The sequence below is a fragment of the Triticum aestivum genome, chromosome 2B (genome assembly GCF_018294505.1).
Source record: "Triticum aestivum cultivar Chinese Spring chromosome 2B, IWGSC CS RefSeq v2.1, whole genome shotgun sequence".
Lineage (NCBI taxonomy): Eukaryota > Viridiplantae > Streptophyta > Magnoliopsida > Poales > Poaceae > Triticum > Triticum aestivum.
Genome location: NC_057798.1, coordinates 8069142 through 8095513, shown reverse-complemented (window position 1 = coordinate 8095513; position 26372 = coordinate 8069142). Strand labels below are relative to the sequence as shown.

At 40.5% G+C, this 26372-nt stretch overlaps 3 protein-coding genes across 3 annotated transcripts; 2 read left to right on the top strand and 1 right to left on the bottom strand.

Moving 5' to 3' along the window:
* Positions 1 to 1579: 1579 nt before the first annotated feature.
* On the bottom strand, positions 1580 to 2330 carry LOC123039893 (uncharacterized). Its single transcript, XM_044462879.1, has 2 exons — positions 2167 to 2330; positions 1580 to 2038 (listed from the first exon to the last, which is right to left on the bottom strand). Exons 1-2 carry the CDS (start codon positions 2243 to 2245, stop codon positions 1749 to 1751), a joined length of 369 nt encoding a protein of 122 aa, XP_044318814.1. The 5' UTR covers positions 2246 to 2330; the 3' UTR covers positions 1580 to 1748.
* Positions 2331 to 3856: 1526 nt separating this feature from the next.
* On the top strand, positions 3857 to 4870 carry LOC123039892 (FK506-binding protein 4). The gene has a single exon (XM_044462878.1). It carries the CDS (start codon positions 3938 to 3940, stop codon positions 4508 to 4510), a length of 573 nt encoding a protein of 190 aa, XP_044318813.1. The 5' UTR covers positions 3857 to 3937; the 3' UTR covers positions 4511 to 4870.
* Positions 4871 to 8666: 3796 nt separating this feature from the next.
* LOC123043086 (Werner Syndrome-like exonuclease) lies at positions 8667 to 13219 on the top strand. The gene is made up of 7 exons (XM_044465440.1): positions 8667 to 9009; positions 9343 to 9519; positions 9657 to 9787; positions 9888 to 10049; positions 10507 to 10617; positions 10694 to 10847; positions 13054 to 13219. The coding sequence occupies exons 1-6, from the start codon at positions 8757 to 8759 to the stop codon at positions 10745 to 10747; spliced, it is 888 nt and encodes a 295-aa protein (XP_044321375.1). The 5' UTR covers positions 8667 to 8756; the 3' UTR covers positions 10748 to 10847; positions 13054 to 13219.
* The last annotated feature ends 13153 nt before the right edge of the window (positions 13220 to 26372 follow it).

The following is a 26372-nucleotide window of genomic DNA, read 5'->3' as shown; positions in this document are numbered from 1 at the left end:
ATAGCCATATTGACGGTTGTTAAAACGACGATCGAGGTCATAAGGTGACTCTGGTGGAGTTGCTCTCACTTCCATGTTTAAAAGAAGAACAAGAATCAAATTTAAATGTCTAATGAAATGGAACAACTGTGAACATTCACAACACATGTGCCTACAACCCACAAAAAGAAAAAATTGCACGCCGTGAGAAGAAATATTCATATTCATGGTAAAAAATTATATTTGTGTACTTTTTCAATTGGTATTTATTATTCGACTGTTCATACAACAAGAATATTGCATGCTCCCATGTTTTGATATTTTAAAGTAAATTTAAATATTTTATTTATTTTCAAAATAATGTGCATGTTCACAAGACGTGTCTCTACAAGACTACAACCCGTTGAAGGGCCTGTGCGAGCTGTGCGCTTGCACAGGGTCCCGAAATACTAGGGGCCCCAGGGTCCGCAAACCCTATTTAGCCTCCTGTTGGGCCGACCCACGTACGGGATTGGCTTTTGTCGTTTGATTCGTTCGCTGCTGCTTCCTTCTCTATTCCTTGCGGGTTTTTTCTTCGTTTTTCTTCTATGGTTTTTATATCCAGTTTTGTCACTGTTTTTGTCCGGGTTTCAGCTGTTTTGTTCCGGTTTTTATTTTTTTTCTCTCTTTTGGTTCCTCTCTCCCTTCATTTTTTTCTTTTATGTTTACTTTTCTATTTTCTGTTTCTGTTTTTCTTCTCTTTATTGCGTATTATATAAAAGTCCACCGTGTATTACCAAAATCTTCATCGTATTAAGAAAAGCTTCATCATATATACTATGAAATAGGTCATGTTTGAATTTTTAAAAATGTTCATCATGTATTACAAAAATGTCCATCGTATATTATGAAATTGTTCAACGTATATTAAAAAAATGTTCATTGTGTACTTAAAAAAATTTCATCGTACATTAAGCAATTGTTCAAGGCATACTACAAAATGTTCATTGTGTATTTAAACTTTGCTCATCGTGCATTAAACAATTGTTCAACCCATACTACAAAATGTTCATTTGTGTATTTGAAATTTGTTCAGTGTTTGCTTACAAAAAAGGTTCACTATATTTTAAAACTTGTTCAATGTATATTATAAAAAAATATTTTTTTGGAAAATACAATTTGCTGCTGTCTACTTTAGGACTTGCGTTGCGCTAGAATCGTTATAGTATTTTTACCACTGTCTACTCCTGGGACTGCCGTTTCGTTTACGATCGCTAGGACTTGCCTCTGAGGGCAAAGCACTGAGAGCATCTCCAGCTAATACCACCGTACTAAATCAGCGACAATTATTATGGATTGAAGGGAGTAATAATTAATAGGTGCTGGAATTTCTACATATTATTCTTCTCTATGTAAAACCAGAGATATGTTTTTGGTCCGAATCAGAAGCATTTATTAGAGATCTTGTTCCATGGCACTCGTCACGGCGGCCAGTCGCTAGATTCATACACACTCCACATGTATGTATGTATGTATGTATGTATGTATGTATGGTGGGAAAACAGACACTTGTTTTAGGCCTCACATTACTTGTTGTGCGATAAAACTTAGCCAGAAATAATTGGAAATAAAAAATTTCAAACAAAATATGACAAATAAAACTACAACAGCTATTTAGGATATTGCACACTTATTTCTCCACACATCACGCATTACAATTGCCTTAAGGGACAAGTAAATGAATTCGCCTAGACGGGTAGAGGGGCAGGGGTCACCGCAACGATGCTATACTAAACACGACAATTGCCGAACTCATTTGGGACGACGCCTCGCATGAAGATATCTGTGTGTACTGCAGACCTGGTCGGCATAGTTTCGGAGGTCACCGTCGCCGCGGCTAGCATTTCATCAGAATGCGAGAAGGGTTCCCCGCAGTTTCTAGCGCACCTTGGGAAAGTTGTGTGGCACCAGTCAGTAAGAATACAACATGCGCAACAATTGAAGAAGGAGCACTTTTTCTTGCAACTATAGCTCACTTCAGGAATATCGTCGTTGTCCACGCCGGCCGTGATGGTTTGGCCTGTCGAATAGCATACAAATCATGTTTCGCTCTGGATTGATAAAGAAAACAAGAAACAATCGAAATTTTGCGAAGATATATAAATTAGAAAGTGAAATAGCAATGTTGTTTGCGGATGCACTGCTTACATTGCGCTATGGTGGCGGAGCATAGGAGGTGTACAGATAACAGGGCGAGCGCAACAATCCGGATCGTGTGCTTCTCCATCCTTTCCTCTGATGCAACACTACTAGGCACTGACGTGATGTTCTATGATTGTCGATGGGAATGTGTGTGTGTGTGTGTGCGTGTGTCACATGTAAGATTGCTTACCGTCGAGCACATAACTCGTACTATATGTAGAGGGAAATAGTGAGGAGAGAGACCAATTTATTATCTTTCATTTAAGAGCCACGTGGGCATAAATGAAGTTTGTAATTCGCAAGATCATATTTTTTCTTTTTTTTCCAGAAATTGATGGCGGAATATTTTCATAGTATCTTGTATCATCAATCTGTATATCTCAACTATTCTTAGAAATCTTGAAAACATATTAATCGCATTAATTTTACAAATCATGGAAACATCATTTATTGCAACTACTTTTTGAAAACATCATTAATTGTACTCCCTTCGATCCATACTCCCTCTGTTTCTAAATATAAATCCTTTCAGAGATTTCAATATAGACTGCATATGGATGTATATAGAAGTAGTTTAGAGTGTAGATTCATTATTTTGCTTTGTATGTAGTCCATATTGAAATTTTTAAAAAGATTTATATTTAAGAACAAAGGGAGTATTATTTGTCATTGATTTAATACAACTTCATACTAAATCAGTGGCGATTAATATGGATCGGAGAGAGTAGAAATTATATTTGTAAAAATAAACTCTCATTGCTCCTCAAGATACTATCAAATTCAGGTGTGTTGCATGTGCACGATTATGGAAATTATCTTTGTCGCATTTATCTACTGTTTTTTTTTGCTAGATACGTATGTTTCTGCATTGCGATATTGAAATCAGTTTGCCAATACAAAAAAACAGTACAAATGAAGTTTACAAGATTATACTTTTTATGAGAACCGAATCGGCCGTGTCACCCAAGCTTGCCTGCTCGTCCACACAAGACTTACCTAGGAATTTCTTTTAAGTAAGACCTAGCAAACATCGCCGCCTCCAGCCCTATCCTCCCTTCCTAATGGCCGCCGCCACCCAAACCCGAGCCACCGCTGATGGTTGCATGTCAGCTGGCATTTGTTGGGTTTTTAAGCTTAGCAGCTTGGAACAATCAACAAGTTTTCCTCATGTAAGAAAAATTAAGGTATCAGTTCATGGATGCAAAATGTATCGTGTTTCTTGTTACAAACTCCACTTGTGTCCCCAACATTGCTAACAAGGGTGTGAACCTTTCTAGTCCTGCATTCATTCGTGAACACATGTTTTTAAAATCTATAAATGACATGTTTAAATAAATAGTACGGATGAATTTATCACAGTGCATGTTTTAAACAATCTAACAAAGGTATGGGCAGAGCTACAACATATGTTTAAGCTACTGAACCCAAAATATATTTAGAATCATATAATAACATAAAATGCTGTAAAAACAAATTATTTTTTTGAGAATCTGCTGTGTAACAATTTGGTTGCAAATTCGGGATTGGGCGTTTGTGGGCCGTGGTTTTCAGGCCCAGCCAGCCAAGAAACAAAGTTGATGGATGAGTCAGCCCATTTTGTTTGGCGCCAAACCCACTTCGTCTTTCCCGCCGCGCGCGCGTCTCCCTCCCGCCGATAAACTCTCCCGCCGCCCCCATCGCCTCCGCCGCAGTCAACATCCGCACCTACCCACCGAGAGAGAGAGGAAATTTCTTTCGGGATCAAGAGATCGAGAAGCTAGGCCGGATCTGATTCGCCATGGTGGCCGAGCTCGGTCCGGGCAGGTTCTACGGCGGCGTGCTCCCGCGGCCGCGCGTGTTCCCCGGCGGCGACCGCGCCGACCCGCCGGCGCTCCTCTCCTGGGCGCGCGAGGCGCAGTGGTCCACGGGCGCGCGAGGCAGTAGGCGCCTCCGTCTCCAGGGCCGCATCGAGGGCAGCCTCGGCAGGCTCCGCCGCGCCGACGCGCTCGGCTCCGACGACGACGACGAGGACAAGGACGAGGAGGAGGGGGCCGTCGCGGCCCAGGAGCGCGAGGCCGTCGACGGTAAGGAGTCGGAGGAGGACGAGGAGGAGTCCGGCGAGTCGGACGAGGACTCCCCGGACTCCGGCGAGTCGGAGGAGGTGGCGCTCGTGACTCCGGCAAGGGGGCTGCGGAGGAAGAAGGCTGTCGCGGCGGCTTCTGCTCCTTCTGCCAAGGCATCGGCGAAGGCGTCCCCACAGAGGAAGGCCGCGGCGGCTGCGCTAACGGCGAGGACGCCATCGACGAGGAAGAGGAAGGCCGCCGAGGCACCGGCCGCAAGGAGGAGGACCTCCCCGCGGCGCATGCGCTAATGGTCCACTTCTTTGATGCGTTAGATTGGATTTGGTGCCATAGCGACTGGGGCGTGATCTTGGTGATGCCGCATGCCGTGTGTTCGTAGAAATGCTGGAACGAGGTCTGTTGTCAGTGCTCCTATATCTGAATCAAATCCTTCCAGAAACATAATAGTCCCTATACTGTGCTGAGATCTGAAAATGTTTGATGCTGTTTCTTACTGAATATATGAACATCGTCTTGTGTAACCACCATATGAATTGCAAATGTATTCCCAATCTGAATTCAAATGCTACATCTACGAACATTACCAATATGAATTGCTACTTCCTAGTAACACCATTTTTGATCAGGTGTTGCTGCCATCTGAATTCAAATGCATCCCCAATCTGTTCTTGTTGCTACCGGGATTTACGTGGGCTTTTTTTTGCTTTTGTTTGATGCTACTACCTGTAGTAACAGTCTCTTGTCTAATCTGCTGAAACCAGCACATGAATTGCAAAATGGACTCAAACTTTATGCCCAATCTGCTCTTGTCGGTGCTGGTACCTTTTAAAGATTACAGTAGTAGTAGTAGCATGGAACCAAAAGAATGGTGCATCAAGTTCCCAATCTGTTCTTGTTCATGTTGAGTAAGTACATCTGTGTCCAGGGAGCTTGGCAAATAAGTGTATTGCTGAAAGTGCCTTTGCCAAACCAAGCTGACCTTGGCAAATAAGCCGTTGCTTGGTACTGTTTCATGTACTATGTTTTTTGCTAGACCTTTGTTGAATAATTTAATAATGATCGTTGTGTGCATCTTTTGATGTATGGGCCTATGGTTTTCAAGCTCCTTTTCAAAAAAAAATCTGGATAAAAATCTGTTTTGGGTCTGCACATTTGCTCAAATATGCTGGAATTCCAGAGTGTCAAACAGATGCAGTTGGCACCCCCTTCAGTAGAACATCTCCTGTAGAAGATAAGAAGTGGCAGAATATTCAGAAATGAAGAGCCCACTTTTGGCAGGTAGCTAAGATTATACAGATGCAGTTTCTTCAATCATGGATAAAACATACTTTGTAATTTGTAGGTAGCTCCCATTTCTCGATCCTTGTATATCCCCTCTCGCTGTTTTCCTTTTTTTTAAACATACTTGAATAGAAAATCACAGTAGGATACTTTCCTACCGTTTTCTGGTGAAAACAAGCACAGTTGAGTTGGCACTTCAATTCAGTGTGTGAGTCGATTTCTAGGCCAGTATATATTTTCTCTTTTTTCATGCTTTTCTTTCTTTTTCCTCCTCCGGCCGCTCACCTTCAGATGGTGTATAATCCGGGCAGGAATCTAATGCAAACAGGACTCCCAACCAATACCTGTCAAGCCTTCACCACGCTGCGGCGAGCCGTATTGTCTCCAGCTAACTGATCCAAATTTGTTTTTCAGGCAATGTACATACGGCATGTGTTCTTCGGCGGTAAGATCTATATGGTGGCTGCCCTGAGAGACATCATCATCACCATGGATTTGACGACCTCGAGTTTCTCGGTAATTCATATCCAGCAAGGACTGGAGTATGGCTCCTTCGACGCCGAGCTGTCAAGGGCCGATGATGCTTCTGGTGTCTATCTCATCCATATTATGGAGCTTCGAGTTTGCATCTGGCTCCACAATGGGGACACCTGGTAGCTAGTGGATACCATCTGTTTGTGTGGGATGCTTGCTAATGTGAAGATGTCGGGTTGCGTGGCAAATGACTATCATCTTTTTCTTCGGCTAAGCTGGGTGGGGGACAACACTAAGTTTGTGTTCTTGCAGATACGTCGATGTGTGTTATACTCCCTCCGTCCGAAAATACTTATCATCAAAATAAACAAAAAGGGATGTATCTAGAACTAAAATACATCTAGATACATCCCTTTTTATTCATTTTGATGACAAGTATTTCCGGACGGAGGGAGTATCTCGATATTGGTTAACTTTCCTTTCGGTTAGCTTTGAGAGATATTGGTTAAGTTTCCTTTCAATTAACTGACTGCCAGAAAAGAGATCAAAATAATAATCCGAATCAATATAAATTATATAATAAATAGAAGTACAAGATTTTGAAGAGAGGGCAGTGACATAATAAAGGTGGGGGGAAGGACGAAAGATGTTGCTTTATTTCTTCTTACAAGGAGAGGGCTGTTAAAGGTATTCAATGACTGCCTAGATAAAAGTAGTTGAAGAGAGAATCAATTTGTTGTTATAGGAATGGAAACCACATGCTATGATTGTTAGAGCACATTTCTTAATTAAAACAATTGTTTGATCTCTATGCCCTTTGTTGTTTCGTGGCAATGCACGGACATTCAACTAGTGTGTAGAAATACGTCAGTACAAAGCTTCGCAAATGGGTCATTGATGAATTGATATGGTGTTCACGGCCACGGCAATCGCACGGCTGTCATTCTAGTGGTGATGATCGCTGACGTCCCTGAAGATCTACGTGTTATTATGGCTTCTGGATGTAATATGCCCCCCCTGAGTATTTCATACCCATTTTCTCAAAAAATGAAGATAGAAAGAATAGGTTTTTCTCTAGAAAATGAGTGGGCTTTCAGGCCATTAGCTTGCACTGAAAGCAAGGAGAGCCTGTCACTAAAATATGCACCAATTTAATGATTAGGAAGTCAAATTTTAAATAGTAATGATTCAAATATTCTAAATGTCACTAGTATTCTTATATCAAGTAGCATGTATACATGTATGTAAATCTATAACTCTATAGGTTTAAAGACGTTTATTCAAAGGCTGATTTTTAGGGGCATACAATCAAGTATCTTCTCAACTACCTAGTTGACAAAAATAACTGGGAAAAATCTCATATTCGAGCTATCTATATCAGGGACGATAAGATCGACGATGCATTCAAAGTGAAACTCTTTAGAATATAATCTAATGTTGAAACCTCTTTTCTTAAAGATTCATTGAAGTAGAACTTCCATTTATGTTGTGATCAGGTGCTTCGTGTTGACAAGATAGCGGATTTGAAATATTGTCTGCAAGAAGCGTAGGATGACCAAAGCCTTCTACTCACTGAAAGACCCACCTTAGTAATGTATCCTGCCTCACGTGCATGGATTGTGGTCTTCTTTGTTTGCAGTGAATAAAATGACTATAAATATTATTTTTACTTGTCATTCAGGTGAAGGAGTTTCTTCTGATGCTAGTGAGCTGTAAGAATGAAGAGGGTCATGTTTGAGTTTGGCTTTCAGGATGTTGAGATTTGAGGTGGTTAATAGGATTGGATAGAGCCTCGTACCCTCCAAGAAGCCATTACTTGTTCAACATCATGCCATAATTTTAAATATTCACTAATTATCAATAAAAATATAGATTTATGTTGAGGGCAAATGCCCCCCCCCCCACCCACCAAACAATGCTCCATGGATTTGGAGTCGTTATTGATGTGAATTATTTTGATTTTCCACCTAATATGAGTTGTCTAGACAGACACTGATATGTAGTCAACAATTAGGGAACGTCGTTTAGTTAACTCTAAGTACATAACGGGAAGGGGATTATGCATACATGACTTTGATGTAAGTTGGGTTGAATGTTGACGAGAAATTGGTTAATAGAGCTCTTGGGCTGGTATGGTGTTGTGTGTAGCTCAAAGATATGGAGAGTTTGTTGTTTTTGCACATAATTTTAGTTTTTTTCCGGGTCTTCTAGATGCATGGGTGACGATGTTGGCGAGCAGCAATTGTGTGTTTAATCAATAAATTGTGGAGAAATTATTGTGGACAAGCATCAGAGCTCAGTATTGGTGATTAGGTAAATATGTTGTATTTGTCTCCAAAAAAGGTAAATATGTTGTATTTACTTCATAATTTTGATAGACAAATATAGGGAAAATGTGGAATTTTTAAATTGTGAACTTTTTTGAAAATGATAAAATAAGTCAAACTTTAAAAAACCATGAGTATTTTTCAAACCCGTCAACATTTTAAAAATTTCAGGAACTACTTTGAAAAAAAATACGAAGATTTACATATTGATTTGACATTGTAGATGTTGATAATTTTTAACATAAATTTGATCAAATGTTATAAATTTTTAACACAAATCTAATACGCGGAGTAAAAAGTAAAGAGATTAGCTGAATGTTCCCTCTCAGTCCCCACGATTTTAAAATTGGCAATATACATACAGGAAGAAAAAAAAAACTCGATCTTTCCCCCTCCTCCGATACTCCAAGTCCCACCACCGGCGCCGGCGAGTCGTCCACCGGATCCGGTCGCCATGGAGTCCGGGGCGCCTCCCGCGTTGCCCTGCCCCGTCGACGACGACGACGATTTCTACTGGGATGCCGAGGCCGAGGCGGAGCTCCAGGCCATCGAGGCCGCCTACGCCGCCAAGTCCGCCAAGCGCCGCCGCCTCCCCGACTGGTCCAAGACACCCGCCCCCCCCCCCGTTCGCCCACGACCCAACCCGGTCCCCGCCGCCGCGAGCGCCTCCTCGCCGTCGTGGGTCCTCTCGCCCCCCACTTGCCAAGGTGCGGCTCCCCCCTCTTCGTGCATCCCGCTTTCCCCTTCCTCGCGAAATCAAAGAACCCAAGAACTCATCGTTCCACCCGCCCACCCAAATGTGCGTGGAAGAACTAGGGTTCTTGGTGCTGCAGATTCATCACTTGGAAGAAAATCCCCCAGTTTTTGGTAGAATGGCAACTCTGTCTGATTGTTCATGTGATACTCTGTTAGGGTTCATATGGATGGGTCGGTTGGTTGATTTGTGTAGATTGGCACCTTGTTGTAGCGTATGTTTATCTGCCTTAATCTTCTTGTGGGATTGAGTCTGAATCTGGCCTCCGCTGGATTTTGCGCCACAGGGAGTGTGAAGGCAAGGTACCAGCAGGTAGCATTCAGTGGCAAGATAGTGTACTGCCGGACGGCAATTGAAGTGGAGAAAGCTACGCGGGAGATTGTACGCAAAATCGAAAGCATGAAGGCCTCTGGCCCGGTCTCCCTTGGTTTCGATCTCGAGTGGAAACCCTTTCCCAGAAGAGGTTTGCTGTTCTGCCCATAGCCTAACGTTTAGTTGCATTTTCAAACTGCAAAATGTGAGTTTATGGATGAACGATTTTAAGTCGACTCTTGCAAATGATCAAATCTGACGGAACAACCATTGCCATGGATTTTGCAGGAGAACCACCATGTAAAGTCGCGTTGATGCAATTATGCATGGACAAAACTCATTGTTATCTCATGCATATCATTCACTCTGGCGTGCCTCCCATCTTGAAATCTCTTTTGGAGGACAGTTCATCCGTTAAAGTGCGTAATTTGTTTATTTCCCCATGGGTTGTACAATCTTTCCCCCACAGATGGGTTACCCTTTTTGGTCATGCAAGACATTGCTCTCTTGTCTATGCAGGTTGGAGTATGTATAGACAATGATGCAAGGAAAATGTTCAATGATTATGATGTCCGTGTACAACCATTGATGGATTTATCAACTGTTGCAAACGTCAAGTTAGCTGGGCCCTATAAAAGATGGAGTCTTGCTGCATTAACTGAAATGGTTACATGTAAAGAGGTAATTCCTATTGTATTCGGAGTATTATTTAGCACTGCTTTTTTTTTTACCCAGTTCTGTTAGCACCGGAAAGAAACAGTCTTCAGGCATTTATTCATTTATGTGTTTTATGTATCATGGAAGTTTGGTTGGTTGAACGAAAGAGGTTCAATTATGATTAGGTAGACAGAGCACCCAGATGCCTGCGGAACACAAGCTTTTTTTATAATCAACAATTCATTAAATTGAAATTCTTCTGGTTGCTGATATTTTCATGCTTGGTCTATATCTCTATTGTGGTTGAGACAATTTCAGTTATTATTTAGCAGAACAAACTCTGAAGTTTCTATGAAATGTGAACATTTTTTACTAGATAAGCTTGCTTGGTTTATATTCTTTACTGATTTTTTGTTTTCATTGCACTAACTTGTTGCTATGTTGCAATGCTCTTCACCACCTGCAACTTCATGTCGATAAGTTGCCAAAGCCTGGCAACATAAGAATGGGAAACTGGGAGTCTTTTGTTCTCTCAAAAAAGCAACTTGAGTATGCTGCTACCGATGCCTACATCTCGTGGTACTTGTATGAGGTATATGATGAATATACTATCCAGTTTGCTTTCTTATAAGCTGATATTCCTGACAGCAATTACTACACTTTGCTAGGTACTACGGAGTCTTCCAGATTATACTCCTGATATTGAAACAGAGGTTGTTTAGGGAGCATATTTGCAGATATGCAAGAAATCGGAAAGTGTACTGTTAAGCTATTTGATGACTCCCTAGTGTTCTCTGTTCTGTAACTTCGCTTCTCAACCAGGTCTGTAATGTTGAATCTTTTACTTTACCTGCAGAACCTGGCGCCAGTTGTGACACTTTTTTTGCGAAAAACTGTGACTTATTTTCACCCCCAATGGTTCCATGTTGTCTTTTCCTACTCAGGGTTTAGTACAAGATTATTTCTTATATGTGGAGAATTGGATATCATACATTTTACATTAGCCTTTTCTGGTCTATGAATGGTTTCAAATGGTTCAAGAGTAGTATAATTTGTTTCGCGGCATTTGGTTATATTGTCTGTATATTCTGAAGATCTTCCTTAAGAAAATCAAAACTTGTTGGTTTTCCTTGTTTTTTCCAAAACTTGCTAGTTCCAGTTAGGCCTATCAAAGTCCTAGCTTAGGGCACTCTCAATGCTCCAACCTGTTCTGTATCTGAATTTGCCGCATAGGATCAAATCTGATGTGGAGGTATAATTAAAATGGGAGAGAGGAATGTCATATCTAAGCTTAGATATGGCTCTTGTAAGCGGAACTGGGGCAATTAATTACCATCTGACCCCGTGTGCATATCCTCGTAGCCACAATACAGTCATCACCCAACCCGTCGCCTTCCTCTCCTTGTCTGACCAAGCCACTACCATCATCTCAATTCAAAGCTGTGGTCACTGTTGTTCTCAGTTCGAAGCTGCCACAACCATTGTCTCTTCGTCGCCCAAAGTGTTGTGGCTGTTGCATCCTAGCCTTAGGAAGCCGTCTGCGTCACTTCTTCGCCGTCCCAAGCAGCCGTTGGTGTTGCATCCTAGATTGGCCGACTTGAACAGCGAGCACGACCCTACTAACAACTCAATCTCCCCACACGAAAGCGCCCATCGGGACTTCTCCTTCAACTCCAGTCATCCATCTCCTTCTCCCATCTGCGCTTACAGCAAGCCTCTGGCAAATTCCTCTTGGCAGCATGCTCCCATGTGTCTTATAATCTTTTCCCTTGAACCCATTGTGTTTCGTTCATCGTAGCACCACTGCCACGATTGATCCGTCGCAGTCACCGCTCCTGACAATTGTGGGCAGAGGACGTCCACACGGGGCCAAAGCCCGGGCTGTCACGTGTAGCATGGGAGACAGAGTGGGGTTCTTCTTGAGGTCATCATCTGGTGCTGCTTCGTGGCCGAAATTGGAGGCAAATGACACCCGCAAGGCCAGGCCTGACCAAGCGCCCCCTGTTGTTCTCTTCCTCTCTGTCTATTTATCTTTCTGTCAGCTCACTACACTTGGTCACTACAAGAAATCAATGAATTAATTCAGAGATAAGCAATTGCTAATATATTAGATACAACATACAGATATAAGGCGCTGTGAGTGTTATTATGTATATCCTACTTGGTACAATTCTTTTTTGAACTTCCCTACTTATACCTAAAACAAATAGATAAGGCTTTAGATACCGTTCATTGGGGGTGCCCCTACTGATGTTTTTGTGACAAGCTAGTAAGCTACCTTGACTGTTCATACTACAATATTCAGAACAATCTAGTTTCTTATCCTTAACCATTTTTGTGATGCCTAAGGCTACCTAGTTATGTAGCAGATTAAAATATTTAATCAACGGTCAAAATTTGGAAATAGAAGAGTAGAGTTAACCTGGAAAGTTTTCTTTTCTTATAAATTTAAAATTATCATTGCAATATTATGGTGACGTGTTAATCTGTCGTGTGAAGTTTAGCAGTATGCACAAGAGAACGTATTATCTTTGAGTATTATACCTGTAACCTTGCTTTAGGCCATGTAAAACTGTTCTGGCAGATGATTGTGTCAATATCATAGACACAATCATATTATCACGAAATATGAGTTGAGTCAACATAGTTATTAATTACATGTTCATTTGATTCTGGTTGATGATTATGTTATGCATCATATTCTGTCATAAAATCTGTGGTGGTCACAATACCTAGTATAAATGTGAAATGGAGCCATTTCCGGCACAAATGAGTGATTTTAACATGATCTTAAAATCCAGTCACAACTCTTGGCTAAAAATAATCACTCACCATCAATACTGAACATTTTGTAGCCAGTTTAGCTTGTTTGAATAAGCTTGAGCACAACCTTCTGTTGGATTTTGGCATTCAGCTCTTCATCTTGAATTGCAAACAAAAATCTGTTATACCTGGTGATATTGATTGGACCTTGTCTCCGGATGTAAATATTGCATCTCTGATGCTCAATGTAACTCTATGCCTGCAGGGTTGAGTAGAAGGATCGGAACCAAAGGATTGCGAGGATTGTGAACATGTGCTTAAACCTGTTGTAGTAATTTGTGCCTGTTGTGATATAAAACTGTGAAGGTTAGCACCTTCACCATGAATCGTTGCTCATTTATCTTGATTATATGAAGTCTTGCGGAGGATAATTTGCGCCAAGTTTTGGGTCAAGAATAAATAAATAAAAGCTGAGCTTCCTGTCCAAAAAAATGGGGAGTTTTTGTTGGGCTTAAATCCATTTGAGGGGCACCTGGCTATAGGTCGATGCGCTAACCATATCTCATTGATGGGCTTGACGTGGTTAATGTAAATATACAAGATGGGCTGGCCAAATGGGTCCTCCTACTGGACACTCTGTGCTTCAAAGGGTCCGTCGGCTGGCCCACTTAGACGTTGTGACCGATTTTCTTTTGTCCGTTTCTGGTTATTCAGTTTTCTATTTGGTCTTCCATAAAAAAACAGATGCTGGATTTGTTTTGATAGATTAAAAGAATATTTTAAGATTAAGAAATTTGCTAGAACTAAAAAAAGTTTGTGAAATGTATTTATTTTCACAAATTTTATTAAGTTGAGAATTAAAATTTTCATTTTTTTAAAATGTGTATATTTATAATGTTAACAGATTTTTTTTTAAAACCTTCAATTTAAACATTCTTGAATTTATTTTTTTGTGTATTTTTAAAAAGGATCATGGTTTTAGGAAATGCTTGCAATTTTTGAAATGTTCATGAGTTTTAAAAAGGTAGAAAGTAGAAAAACAGAAAACAAAAAAGGAAAAAAAAACTAAAAGGAAAAAAAATGAATCTAAAAAAGCTGGGAATAAAACCAAAAAGAGAAAACAACAAAAGCCCCAAAGAAAACATTCAGAACCAAGAAATGCCCCTGAAATGATTAAGTTTTCTTTGGCAAAGTCAGCTAGGCTTTATTAAACAGTGGCATTGTTTATAGGCATATTACACTTGTATCATAAGGAGCGCCTAACCAAATGTGTCTACCTTAAGAAAGGGAGACACCTAACCTAGACAACTTATGTGCTTCAAAATTAAAAGCTTGGAGTTCATGTATGAAAGAGCATGAACTAAACGTCTTCTCCATCTCCTTGATTTCCTTGATGAGCAATATGTTTCACCACTTCCTTGCAATCCGATGCAGTAGGAAGATATCGCATGCCTAATAAATCTTCTGCCAAAGAAAGCGCTTCTCTGCAAGCAATAGTCCCCAATGAAGTAGGATCCACAAATCTCTGCCCCTGAAATGATTAAGTGACTGATGTAGGAACAGTTACTCCAAAATTAGTTCTGGCCTTAGTTAAGGCCCCTTTGGACGAAGATTTTTCCCTTGTAGAATCCGAGCAACATGGCGAGATTTTGTACGTGTCCACTCGGAACAAAGAAAAAACCTCCTATGAAACCATATTTAACATTTAAAGTTAAAACAACAAATAAAGCTGAAGTGTCGTTTGACAACATGAAAAAATTATACTACTCTCTCTAAAACCACATAACTTTTATGTGAAGCATCCAAAAAGCCCAGGTGGATAACTCCTCATTTTGAGATTCGTATGGATCCAAACATAAATCGATCAAAATTATGGTGTCTTTCAAGTGATGCAGTGCAGTGTCTTGTAGTCAAATGACCAAGCCCAGATACCTATGATGCTGTTGTGTGTGCAAAAATATTCACAAGTCAGGATGCAACATTTGGCCGGTGATTGTTACTGAACATTCACTGAAACTACATTACTTCCAACACTTTTGGACTTTGATCACCTGAGCCAGTGACTAAATGTCGTTGATTTCGACGACACTTTGTTTGGAATGAAACATTGGCCGGTGATTGTTACTGAACATTCACTGAAAACTAGATTAATCCAACTCTTTTGGACTTTGATCACCTGAGGCAGTGACTAAATGTCGTTGATTTCGACGACACATTCAGATACTCATTTTGACCGGACGTCAACATGTGAATGAACCCTCGCTAATCCCGCTTCTGCGGCGCTGCCATTGTGACACGTATGCTCATATCCCCAGCCCTAATTTTTAAACATCACGAGAGCCATGCCGCCACGCGATTAGCATCAACCCCAAAGCTAGATTAACATGGAATGGAAGCAAATATATATGCTTGACTGACAAAATGCATGGGCCGGCGAAGCAAGCATGGATCATCTCCTCCCATAGTTTTATCATCATTAGGGAATCAATTAGTTAACAAACATAGGGAGGTAGATATTCAGAAAGGATATGATCCCTTCTACTTGTGATCTCATTCCTGCAAATCTGTGTGCTGAGATACTCTCAGCAAAAGAATTGTGGAAAAGGAATAATCGGTTGGGGTTTAAGATTCCTGCTGCATTTTTTGAAGGGTTTTCTGATTCCTGCTGCATGGCTTAGCCGGCTGTGCCACGTGGAGCATATAGTGGTGGCAATATACTACTGTATGTGTATGTGCAATGGAATCTATATATTGGGGGGCCGCATCTGGGGCGTCCACTTGGCTGCCGGTGCGCATGTGGCGGGCATCGGTGCGTCCGTCGGGACTGGGGGTGGTGGCTTGGGGTTAGTAGTAGTGCTGGGTTAGTGATGACAGGGTTCTTTGCTGTGGGCTGTCACATGGATTTGTGCTGGTCAATGGGAAACCAACATGGCGTTGCAGATCTTGTGCAAGATTTGGATACAGAGGAATAAGATCGCCATTCTGTTTTGTTTTGGAGAAAAATAAATAAACAGGAGATGATAAGTTTTGTGTGGTGTTACATCAGACTTTGTTATTAATTGGAGTGCTGGTTTAGTGGTTCAGAAGTTTTCAGACTTGAATTAGTAGCATGCATCTGGGTCCCATTCCCTTTGAACAGTAACAACATTTCCTAATTAGTGATGAACCAACACTGAAAAACAATCAATTAATACATATTTGAGTCAACACTGAATTTTTGGACTGATGTGATGGAATTAGTAGTGCTATTTTTACTTTGGAAAATGTGGGTATAGAAGCAATAAGTACATATATACGGTGATTAGGTTGTTGAATGCAGTAAGCATCCATCAGCTTGAGTGCAAATCAAGATGTGTGTAGTGGTAATGTCTTGTCCTTGCCCCCAGGCCACAAAGTATCAATTGACAAGTCAAAAAGATGCAATATCTGACAGGATCTAGTGACCATTTTTGACCAGTGCCTCCAGGGCCTGCTAGCTAGTGACAGAGCACTAACAACACTAGTTGTTGTTGTTCTAGACACTAATTCCCACTGCAAAACAAACACTGTCAAGCAGCAGCTCAGTTTCTGGGTACCAGCTGAGCTGATGGATCATCCTGGCACTGGCATCCAGGGGACAGTGATGTTGCTGAAGGAACTTGCTACTCATGATCTGCCCCTGTCTTTTGAGACCAGCTAGATCGCCAGACCATCGCAACCTCATGTCACTTTTTCTTGTGTGTACCTCCTTCCACTACCACTTGAGGGAGGGCACAGCTTCAAGCTTTCTGTGATTGATTTGATGCATTGGGAGACTTTGTTCCAACGGCTCACAGCGATCGATCACACTTATTCGTCAGCTTGCAGTTGCCGTGTGTGCGCAACGATGATCTTCCGTATATCTGCCTCCCCCCGTGTCGTTCTGTAGGTCGTTTTCGATGTCGACATGGTCTTGCAACTGTCACTTTATCTCTCAGTTCAATAAAACAGAGCATGCACCATGAAGTGTGTTCATGATACATCTAGTAGTATCAAACTAGTGTCGCAGAATTATATGCTTTTCTATATTAATTGTCAGCCGTAAAAATGTTTGATCAGAAATGATTGTAAGCCTCATATATATATTCTGATACAATATGTAAGTATATGCTGAGGCCGTCGCCAGCCTACCAGTTTTGGCCGAGTGATCTCTTTCGCATCAATCCCATCAATTATGTCGATATGTTCTTGACATTTACTTCACGGGTCTCGGATGTGTCGCCTTCTCATGAAGCCGGTAAATTGTCAGCTGATCTAATATGAATCAAAGATGATCTCAAGTAGCAGAATATACTCTGAAGAAATGGGATCATGGTATAGTGGAGAATCCACCATGTATATAGTGGCAGGAATATAACTTGCTTCCAGCTGTGGATGATACTGCATTAGTCTTCGGATTATTCTTCTGGAATTTTGGTCATGTCATATAATTTGACAGGCACCAGGAGCAAACTCTGGAGAGGTTACTTAGAAGTACACTACCAGTGCTGCAAATTTTCAGATTCAATACAACTTCAGTCCAGAAATTTTTACATGTGTAACCGGATCGAGTTTTGAACACAATCAACCGTTGGATTTTTTGTCTCCAAGCTAGGTATCATTCATGCACCATCCTTCTCTCTTAGCCCTATGCTTGGACTTTGAATCTGAATGTGGTGCAAATTGCAATTGAATTTTACACATAGCAGATCTGATGCTAGATTTTTGCACACAGCTTCTGAAGCAGTTCATATCTTGCAGGTTAATTGTACAGTTCCCAATTAGGGAAATAGGGAATGAACCAAGCACATGAGAATCCTACCAATTGCATTGACCAAAATAAACAAGCACTTATCCTAATATCAAAGACTACAGGTTCATTATGAACACCGCAAGAATGGGGTTATCCACAATAAAATATCTCAAATGTATCTACTACTAAATACGACTACAAAATGAATACCAATATATGCTCACCATGTGGTCATGTGGTGCACCTACAAGTGGTTGATATTTTGCCAGAACCACTTCGGTTCCATATCTCCTCTAGAATATATAGTCACATAATTTAGCAAAGCATCATTACAATTCCTAAATTAAATCAGAATTAACACTGTTTCTCATCACCAAATTTTCTCTGAGTGGAACCCATGCTAACAAATTTAATCATTGCAGTTTTTTTTTCTGATGGTAAAGGTGCAGATAATTGTCTACTTTGTCATACTGCATATTTCTCTAAACATAAATTTTGAAAAATAAATTTAAAATAAGGACATCACTTCTATCAATTAATGCTGATGCGTGGAGGCCATGACTCCTGAGAGGCTACCACATGACAAACCTGCCACTGCACCTCATCATCTGACTGAGATTCTTCAGGCTGCATAAGACCCAAATAAACTAAAGACTGCCACGGCGCCGAACTGAACTAAGTTTGTGTCAGATTATACTCTTTTCTTCTCCTTCCATTGAAACCAGGCCCTAAAACAACTCAAGAATCACAGAAGGTTAGTGGCTAGCGCCAATGCTCGAACTGATAAATGAGGGGAGAACTTTAATTAATACTAGCTAACACATGGTGGTTAAACCGTTACAACCGACCAAAGAAACAGTTGGTGCGAGGTCAAACGTCTCGGGGAAAGCGACAAGTTTCGGTCAATGAAGGAAGGATGAGGTCATCTCATCGAGAACGAAAACAAGCGGCCACATATGGCCGGCCTGGTCCTAGTGTAATTTGGGGGAGGCTTTACCTAGATGTTGGGGGACTTGGGTTGTCAATGTGCTTTGGATGAAAGGATTCTTGGGCACCCATGATGCCATGTGCAAGATGTAGATATGAGTGTTGTGCTTGGCTATCCACTGGTTAATCACCTATTTCTTCCAAATTTAAGGCACATATAATTAATGGGTTCATAATCGCTCCATCTAGAAGTATAAGACGTGTTTGACATTAGGAGTATCCAGCGCATGATTTTGAGTAGTCCGTCCATATCTGTTTATATGGCATCCTCATATTTGTGATTTAACTTTGATCATCAATGTAACAAATAATTCACAAGTCATATGTCATAATAGTTATACCATTGAAAACATATTTCAAATACGAATTCAATGGTATAATTTTATGGCACACAATCCACATTTTGTGGATCAAACTGCTTGGCCAAACTTAAATGTCAAAATACATGGGAGCCATGTAAACTGGGAGGGAGTACAATTTTTGCTCGAAATATGATATAAAAAAAATGTAAATGATACTCCCTCCATCCCATAATATAAGAATGTTTTTCAAGCTATGTTAGCTTGAAAAACGTTCTTATATTATGGGACGGGGAGAGTATTTTATTACTTCCAGTTTTCGTGAAAACATATAACCTTGTGAAATGTATTTTACTGTAGAGTAGGATCTACTAAATACACTTTCATCTTTCGGGTAGACAACTTGTTAGTGTTCTCTTCAGCAGCTGCTAGTTTGTCATTGTTTAGTGATTATTGGTGTTAAAAGTGAAATTACTCGACTAAGTTCTCAATTTATACTAAAATAAATTAAATAGCTTTACCTATTCCAACATATGCAACATAATGCCTTACACTTCTTTTAGAGCCGCATGCATAGTGAACAAATTTGAACATATATTTTTTGTGTATTTAAACAAGTTGCATTTTTGTAAATACATATATACGGGCAAGTTTGCATTAGAACTCTGGTTCAAAATTTTCTATTAGATTCACATTTGCGTCAACACATTTTGTAACTTATAAAATTAAAATTGAATTAATGACTTCAAACCACTATGTATCAATTCATTGATACAACATATAAACAAAATTCAAAAATACATAGTATACATCAACATATCAGAGAAAACAGAGAAGGCATATGGGATGAACTAACCCAGAATAATAATAATTGCGCCTGTAGCTAGCTAGAATCTAAACTACTGATAGAACATTCCACAATCATCAAACTAAACCCTCAATTTGGTGCCAACTACAAATCTCATAAAAGTGAAAGTTGCCCATTATCTTAAGATCCGATGGGACTCGAGCAGATATAAATGAGTTAAAATATATGCAAGGGGTGTGACCCAGCCCTGACCGATTTCAGACCAAGTTGGATGGATGTATATGCATGGTATATAGCCACTGGATCAATATCTTGGTTGTGATCGATGATGATTAGTACAACAAACGGACTAATTAAGCTCCCTCTCCCTGCCATGTTCAGGCATGATTCAACAATTAGCTGGTTGACTAAATTATTTGCATGTAGCTAGTGCATGCCAATTATTAGGAGATCACATGGCGGCGCGTCAAATGCCCAACTAGCTTCATTAAGGAGTAGTTAATTGATTACGTACTGGTAATATTCTAAGGGGAATTAGCCTAGCTAGCTGACTCAGCTCGGACTCTGGTATATGTGGCGCCCGATCCGTCCCTTGTGTAGTACACCTCATCTCATGGATTAGAAATTAAATAATGACGATTTTCAACTTCAAGGGATTAATGCTACTAGCTATAAAAAAAGATCAAGTTAATCTAAGGCCAAGAATCGCTGTTTAGACTTTTGCAGAGATGTCATGCACAGCTCAGCTTGTAGCCCTGTTAATGGCGATTTAGTCTTTGGATTGGCCTTTTAGGTTTTTTTTTTGCTATACTATGTCAGTTCACGTTTTTTATGGTTTGCGTCGTTGTTTGATTGAGGTTACGTGCAACTAGTTATGATCAGCTTGATATGATCCTTTTGTAGTCAATAAAATGTCTTTATTCAAGAAGCTTGTTGTTCCGCTTTCTAGTAATTATGTTTATTTTGAGTATTTAACTTTACTACAGATTGCATAAATTGCAAATACTCAAGATTATATATAATTATGTAAATACATGGAATGAGTTTTAGCTATGAAAACCTCAAGAAAGTGCCCACAATATGGTAAGCTATGTATGTGTAAAAACATATAAAAAATATATGTGCCCACATCCGAGCGGCACACAAACATGCATAAGAAAGTCAAAGGAGGAGGTAAGGACCCAGTGAAAGTGGTTGCACGACGTGCACGACCTTGAATCAAGTCATGTGTGCCCTGCGAGACGGTACCAAGAACTCAAGAAGGGAGTACGGGCAATACAAGGTGGCAGAGGAGGGCACGACTGCCACCTGATCTTCTTTGCACGAGGGTGGTGGTGATGGTGGTTGGATGGGGGCACCATCGTAGGAGGAGGGAAGATGGGAACCATTGAGGGCGGATGAGAGAGGGGAGGTGGCGCAATTAGGGCTACCCTTTGCAAGTTGTGCAAATCAGGACCCCAAAACCCACATACATATACCGTTCTATCTAAGTGACATTTGTTTTGCATTGTCAATCATAGATGGGTCTGTGAAATAGCCTTCTTTTATCTTATCTGTGCAAGTTCTTGCCAAGAGCCATCTACATTGAGTGTTGAAATGTAGAAGCTCTCAGTGGAAACCGCTGGAGACGTCTGCACAAATGGCTTCTTGTTGGAATAACATGTGATTACTGCTATCAAAGATGTCTTTTCAACTAAAAACAAGATGGAGTATGAACAATCTTAGACGAGGATTTCTTTTCTCTGGTAATGCCTAGGTGGGGAAAATAACTATAGGGCTTCCCAACTAGCTAGTTTGGTAACTTAGATGATGGCTGCTAAATCTTGATTATAAAAACCAAATCTAATTTGTTTTATATTATATTTTGTAGTTTCATTAATCATTTCAAAATTTTCATAATTTTGGTTATAATTATCTATAGAAGAGGAAAAGTCAACTAATAAAAAAGGGGGACGTGACTTGTACCATTTGCCTTGTGGTTTATAAATATTTTAATAGTGTTCTTTGAGTTGCATACATTGAATTTGAACCAGGGGAGTTGTTCATTATGATCATCATTATCATCAAATTCATAAATGTGGTGGGGACATGTTGTGGTATCAAATATTTCAAGCACACCTAATTAAGTGGTGATGGAGACGTTCTTGCATAGTACTACGTAGTTAGCATTACTCTCCATGAAAAGGGCCAGTCTCCCTCTAATTATGAGTAGTAGAATTAGTATGCGATCATACTTTTTTCGCCTTGATGCCCCACAGAATATTGAACAAGGATTAAAAATTGCTATATGCAAAGCTTCTTATAAAACAAGTAGCAAACGCGCATCACGAAGTCCCAAAAAAACATTGGTGCGATTGCACTTTTGAAAAGGCTATTCAATTAAGTGTTTTATTTTATCAAAAAGACTCTCTCATAGGTGATTTGCACTTCTCAGCTAATCGCATACCCATACCAGGGCAAGCACGTAGCAATTGCCATGTGAGCTATGAAGGCTCAAAGAAGCTCATCTCGCCTTACATGGACGAGGGCGCTTTTTTTTTTTTGGTTTTGGGCGATGGGAGTTACTTCATCGGGAAGACATGTTGCAATACATTATAGAAGGATTGTACCACTTCGATGGAGAAAATATTTCCCTATTTGAGTTAAGAGCTTATTCCATATCCCGACGACTTCATTTATTACTCAACTATATGTGGAACTTGTATATGGTTATTTTGTGTTTCTTGTACATGTGAAGAACATATGATTTAAAAATGAAGAAAAATAAAAGATGGGAATTCAAATTAATATCAGCATTCTTGCATTACGTAAGAATTTTCTGTATTCGTTGCAGGAGTCAGGTGCAAGCTAGGATATATACTAGCTTGTACATGTACGAAGAGTAAGAATACAGTGCTAAGAAGAACCATTAGTTCTTCTTCACTGATAGTACAAAGGATCTCATTCCCTAGGAATAATATACAAAGTACTACTCCGAAGTTCCAACACCAAATGAATTTTTGCAATGATGCTCCCTAGAGTAGAAAGCTTCATCGGGCGAGTAACATATACTTCTATCCGTATAGGTCGGCGATTCTCGGCAATCATTCCAAAGGACTTTTAACGCGTGCTCTGTAGTCGGAACTCTCATGAACGGCGCTAAAACCCTAGCTGGCTGGGGTTTAGTTATATACCCTAACACAAGCTTTAAGGACGGCTAGCTCAAAAGGCTAAGCGCAATCAACAGCTTAACACGGTTTCCGAGGCAGTTACCGACCACGCCGAGCTAGCTGTGTAAGTACATACGTGGTGACCTAGGGCATGCTGAAACCCATTGGCTTTGAGCTCACTTTTCATGGCTGGAGATAGAGGGGGTAAGCTGATTAAGCATCGAAACCAACGATTGTTAATGTTAATCTTGCATCAACTTGCCAATTTGCAGATATCATGCATGGATCGATGAGGTGTCAGATCAGGTTATAAAATTGGCCATGCTATTGGCAAGGGTAGGCTCTACGTGTTCTCTCTTCTAGGGTTTGCAAAAGGGGCGGCTGGCTTTCTAGAATGAAGAGCTTAGGTAGCTAAAACAACTGTGCGCGCATGCTAGCTAGCTATCTCCTTTTGAGTCATGGAAAGGAGTGTGAGTGTAGAGAAACAAGGCCCCTAGCACATGCTCCCCTCTCACACTGAGATGCATTTGTTCATCTGGCGCACATACATTGGATCGATGACAAGTACATGGTTAATTTTGTTGTATCCAAGCAAATGTATATGCATGCATGGCTCATGCATGCACACCTGTGCACTGGGTTTCATATGTTTGTCTACCCTTCTCCTTTCACTCGACGCGACCATGAAAAAAATCGCAGTGAAAAAAGATGGGGTCTAGGAGGTGCTAACCTCGATCGAGCCGATTGGTAACTGTGTATTGAGGCCGAAAGCGTACCCACATCGCATTTGGTTAATCTTGTTTAGTTTTCTCTAAAAAGATCGTGGGTACTACATGGGACCTCTCTTGATGTAGATTAAGCATGGTGATCAATGCGAGTTCATGAACCGTAAGCTAGCTCGATCGACACCTGTTGGAAGATCTTTGGCACACCAACCTTATGATTGCCCTTATGATTTTAGTTGTATTTATTTGAAAAAATCGCTCCACAAGTCTTCACAATATACCATATTAATGCCATGAAGGAAGCCAATAAAGCTTTGGCATGCATAAATTAGTCCTTCATTAACCTGGAATCATGCGAGCAACTGTGTGTTTTTCTATTGGAAGAAATGGAAGACTTGTATCGATTCCACATAACGTATCTAGTTTTTTTCGGACAAAATGTAATGTATATACTCCCTCTCTCTCTCTCTCAGTTTACAGGGTGTGCGCGTACCCCTAAGTCGTCAATTTGACCAACCTATTACAAGTCATATATTGCAAAAAATATACCAACAATATAAACTTCAGATGTTCTATTTTCAAAAGGTATAATCTTTGTGTTATATAGTTTATATTAGGGTGATAAAATTGGCAACCTAAGTATACGCTTAGGACTTGTAAACTGAATCTATTGCTAAGTTATAAAGGAATAAAAAAATGTAGATACCCCGTGTTGCAAATGGAAGCGTACGTACTTGCATATGCATGCACCGGCCGGCCTCCTTGCAGGTGATCTGTAAATGAAAACTTTGTGCTCTAGCTTCTCGAACGCGTTCTTTCTTGTTGTGTAATGTTTCTTCCGGGACGCGCAAGAATCTGTAGAAACCAGCTGAAAGAGTTAGGACGGCTGGGAATATTAGGTGCAAAGAAATCAAGGCTAGTGTGTGATGTGAACTGCAGCTTTTGGCCTCAAGGATGAGAACAAAATAGAAAAAAATACAAATTCTAGGGTTAGGTATGGGCACAGCAGTACTTCTAAACGCGCCAGATAAAGCTAGCCATCGATAAAACAAATGTACACTTTGGTACTTAACCAATATCTTGAGGGAAAGTCAATTGACCTGAAAATTATATTAGCTAAAGCTTGTGATTGTAGATAATGGTGATGACATAGCCGTGGTTGCATGCATGGTATGGGAGGGATGTAAGCGGCTTTGTTTAGTGTGGCAGGGCCTTCTTTTGTGGTCGTGCGATGTGGCCAGTCGTATGAGGAAGCTGCTTGGAGCTGCAAAAACTTGGACGCTCTCATTAGCTTTGTGGAGGGAAATATGGAGTCAACATCATATCAGATCATCCTTTTGCTCAAAAAAGGGCTAATGGTTTGGTTGATAGCTGGATGGAAGATCGGCGGAGGACGTAGTTTTGCAGCTTCCAAGGGAGCACACAGTGTGCAGTGAAGCTTCTCAGTAGGTGCCACTTGAATTTGGATACATTTATAATAAATTGGGGATAATCTCCCTACATTTGTTGTGTAGTACGACATTTTCCATTGTGGAATTTATGGAAGTAATTAAAAGGAAGAATAACCCAGCTGATTTTTTGGTGGGCGATGATGGGGGTGGGGGGGGGGAGCTAGTTCAAATGGATGACACAATAGATGTCGTGCACCACAACAACACCTACCAGCCTCCACCACCGGATGCGCCACATCGGGTGGCAGTGGCGAGGGGAGGGCACGGAGCCACATGGTACACCACCTTATACTGCGCAAAGAATGATGCTCGATGATGTAACGTGTTAAAACGGTTGCACGAGAAACACCGTGAATGACCAATCCGTCACCGCCACTCCATGCCAGATTTGGTTGTGCCGGTACCCAATCCGCCAGTGTGGCCCTCGCCATTGCCGGCTGGGGACGAGAACAGCTGCCCACATGCTGATTCCCATGCTATGACTAGCGAGGAAGACCTTGCCACCAATGTCGTTGTCGTGTGGGCCTCACCGGCTGGCGGTGTGGAAGAGACGAGAACGGAGGACTTGGGTCGCTGATGGCTGGGGTTCGCGACCATTGTCACCCTTGTAGAGCGATGTGTGGGCCGTTCAAAAGTAGTATCTCTAGCTATAAGCATGAGCCGACTAAGATTTATCGAGTGAGCCGATTGATTGTATTGCAAGAATTAAGCAATAGAAACAGATTTACACCTAAATAAACAAAATCTACAAGGCAATATAGTGTCTAAGCTTGGTCCACTGAGGCCTAAGGATATCTTTGTGAACTAAGTATTAGTAATTCATTAATATTGTAATAGAATTGCCATATGGAACATGACACTAACAATAGATTAGAATAGGCATACATCGTCAAAACATGGCTTAAAGTTTAACATGTCGGCTTATCTCATTGTAACGTGTGGAAATAGAGACAAGGTCACACTGGCCTCTACTTAGGTAAAAGAATAAAAATATAATTCTAAAATATATAGAAAAATATGCATAACACATACATGTGTAGTATGTATTTGCAAACTTTCATCACTGTATCATTTTAGTCCGTATTGCACACACACAAAAAAAGGCAAATGTGTGGATCAAAATATAGGAACTTTTATTATTATTTTTAGCAACAAATTTGTCTTTTAAACCTACAAATTAATATATTTTAAGTAATACAACTATGCAGAAAGTCCATTTATGTATCACCTTTTTGGACTTCAATTTCCAAGTACATTTTCCAAAATATCAGGCTCTATGAAGCCTGGAAGTCAAATTGCTGCTAAAAGCAAGATCTTACCATAAAAAAACACACTAAACAATACACCTCCACACGTGAAGAATGTCCATATTCCGAACGAAACACGGATATTTCACACATCTTTTCAAGCGAAAC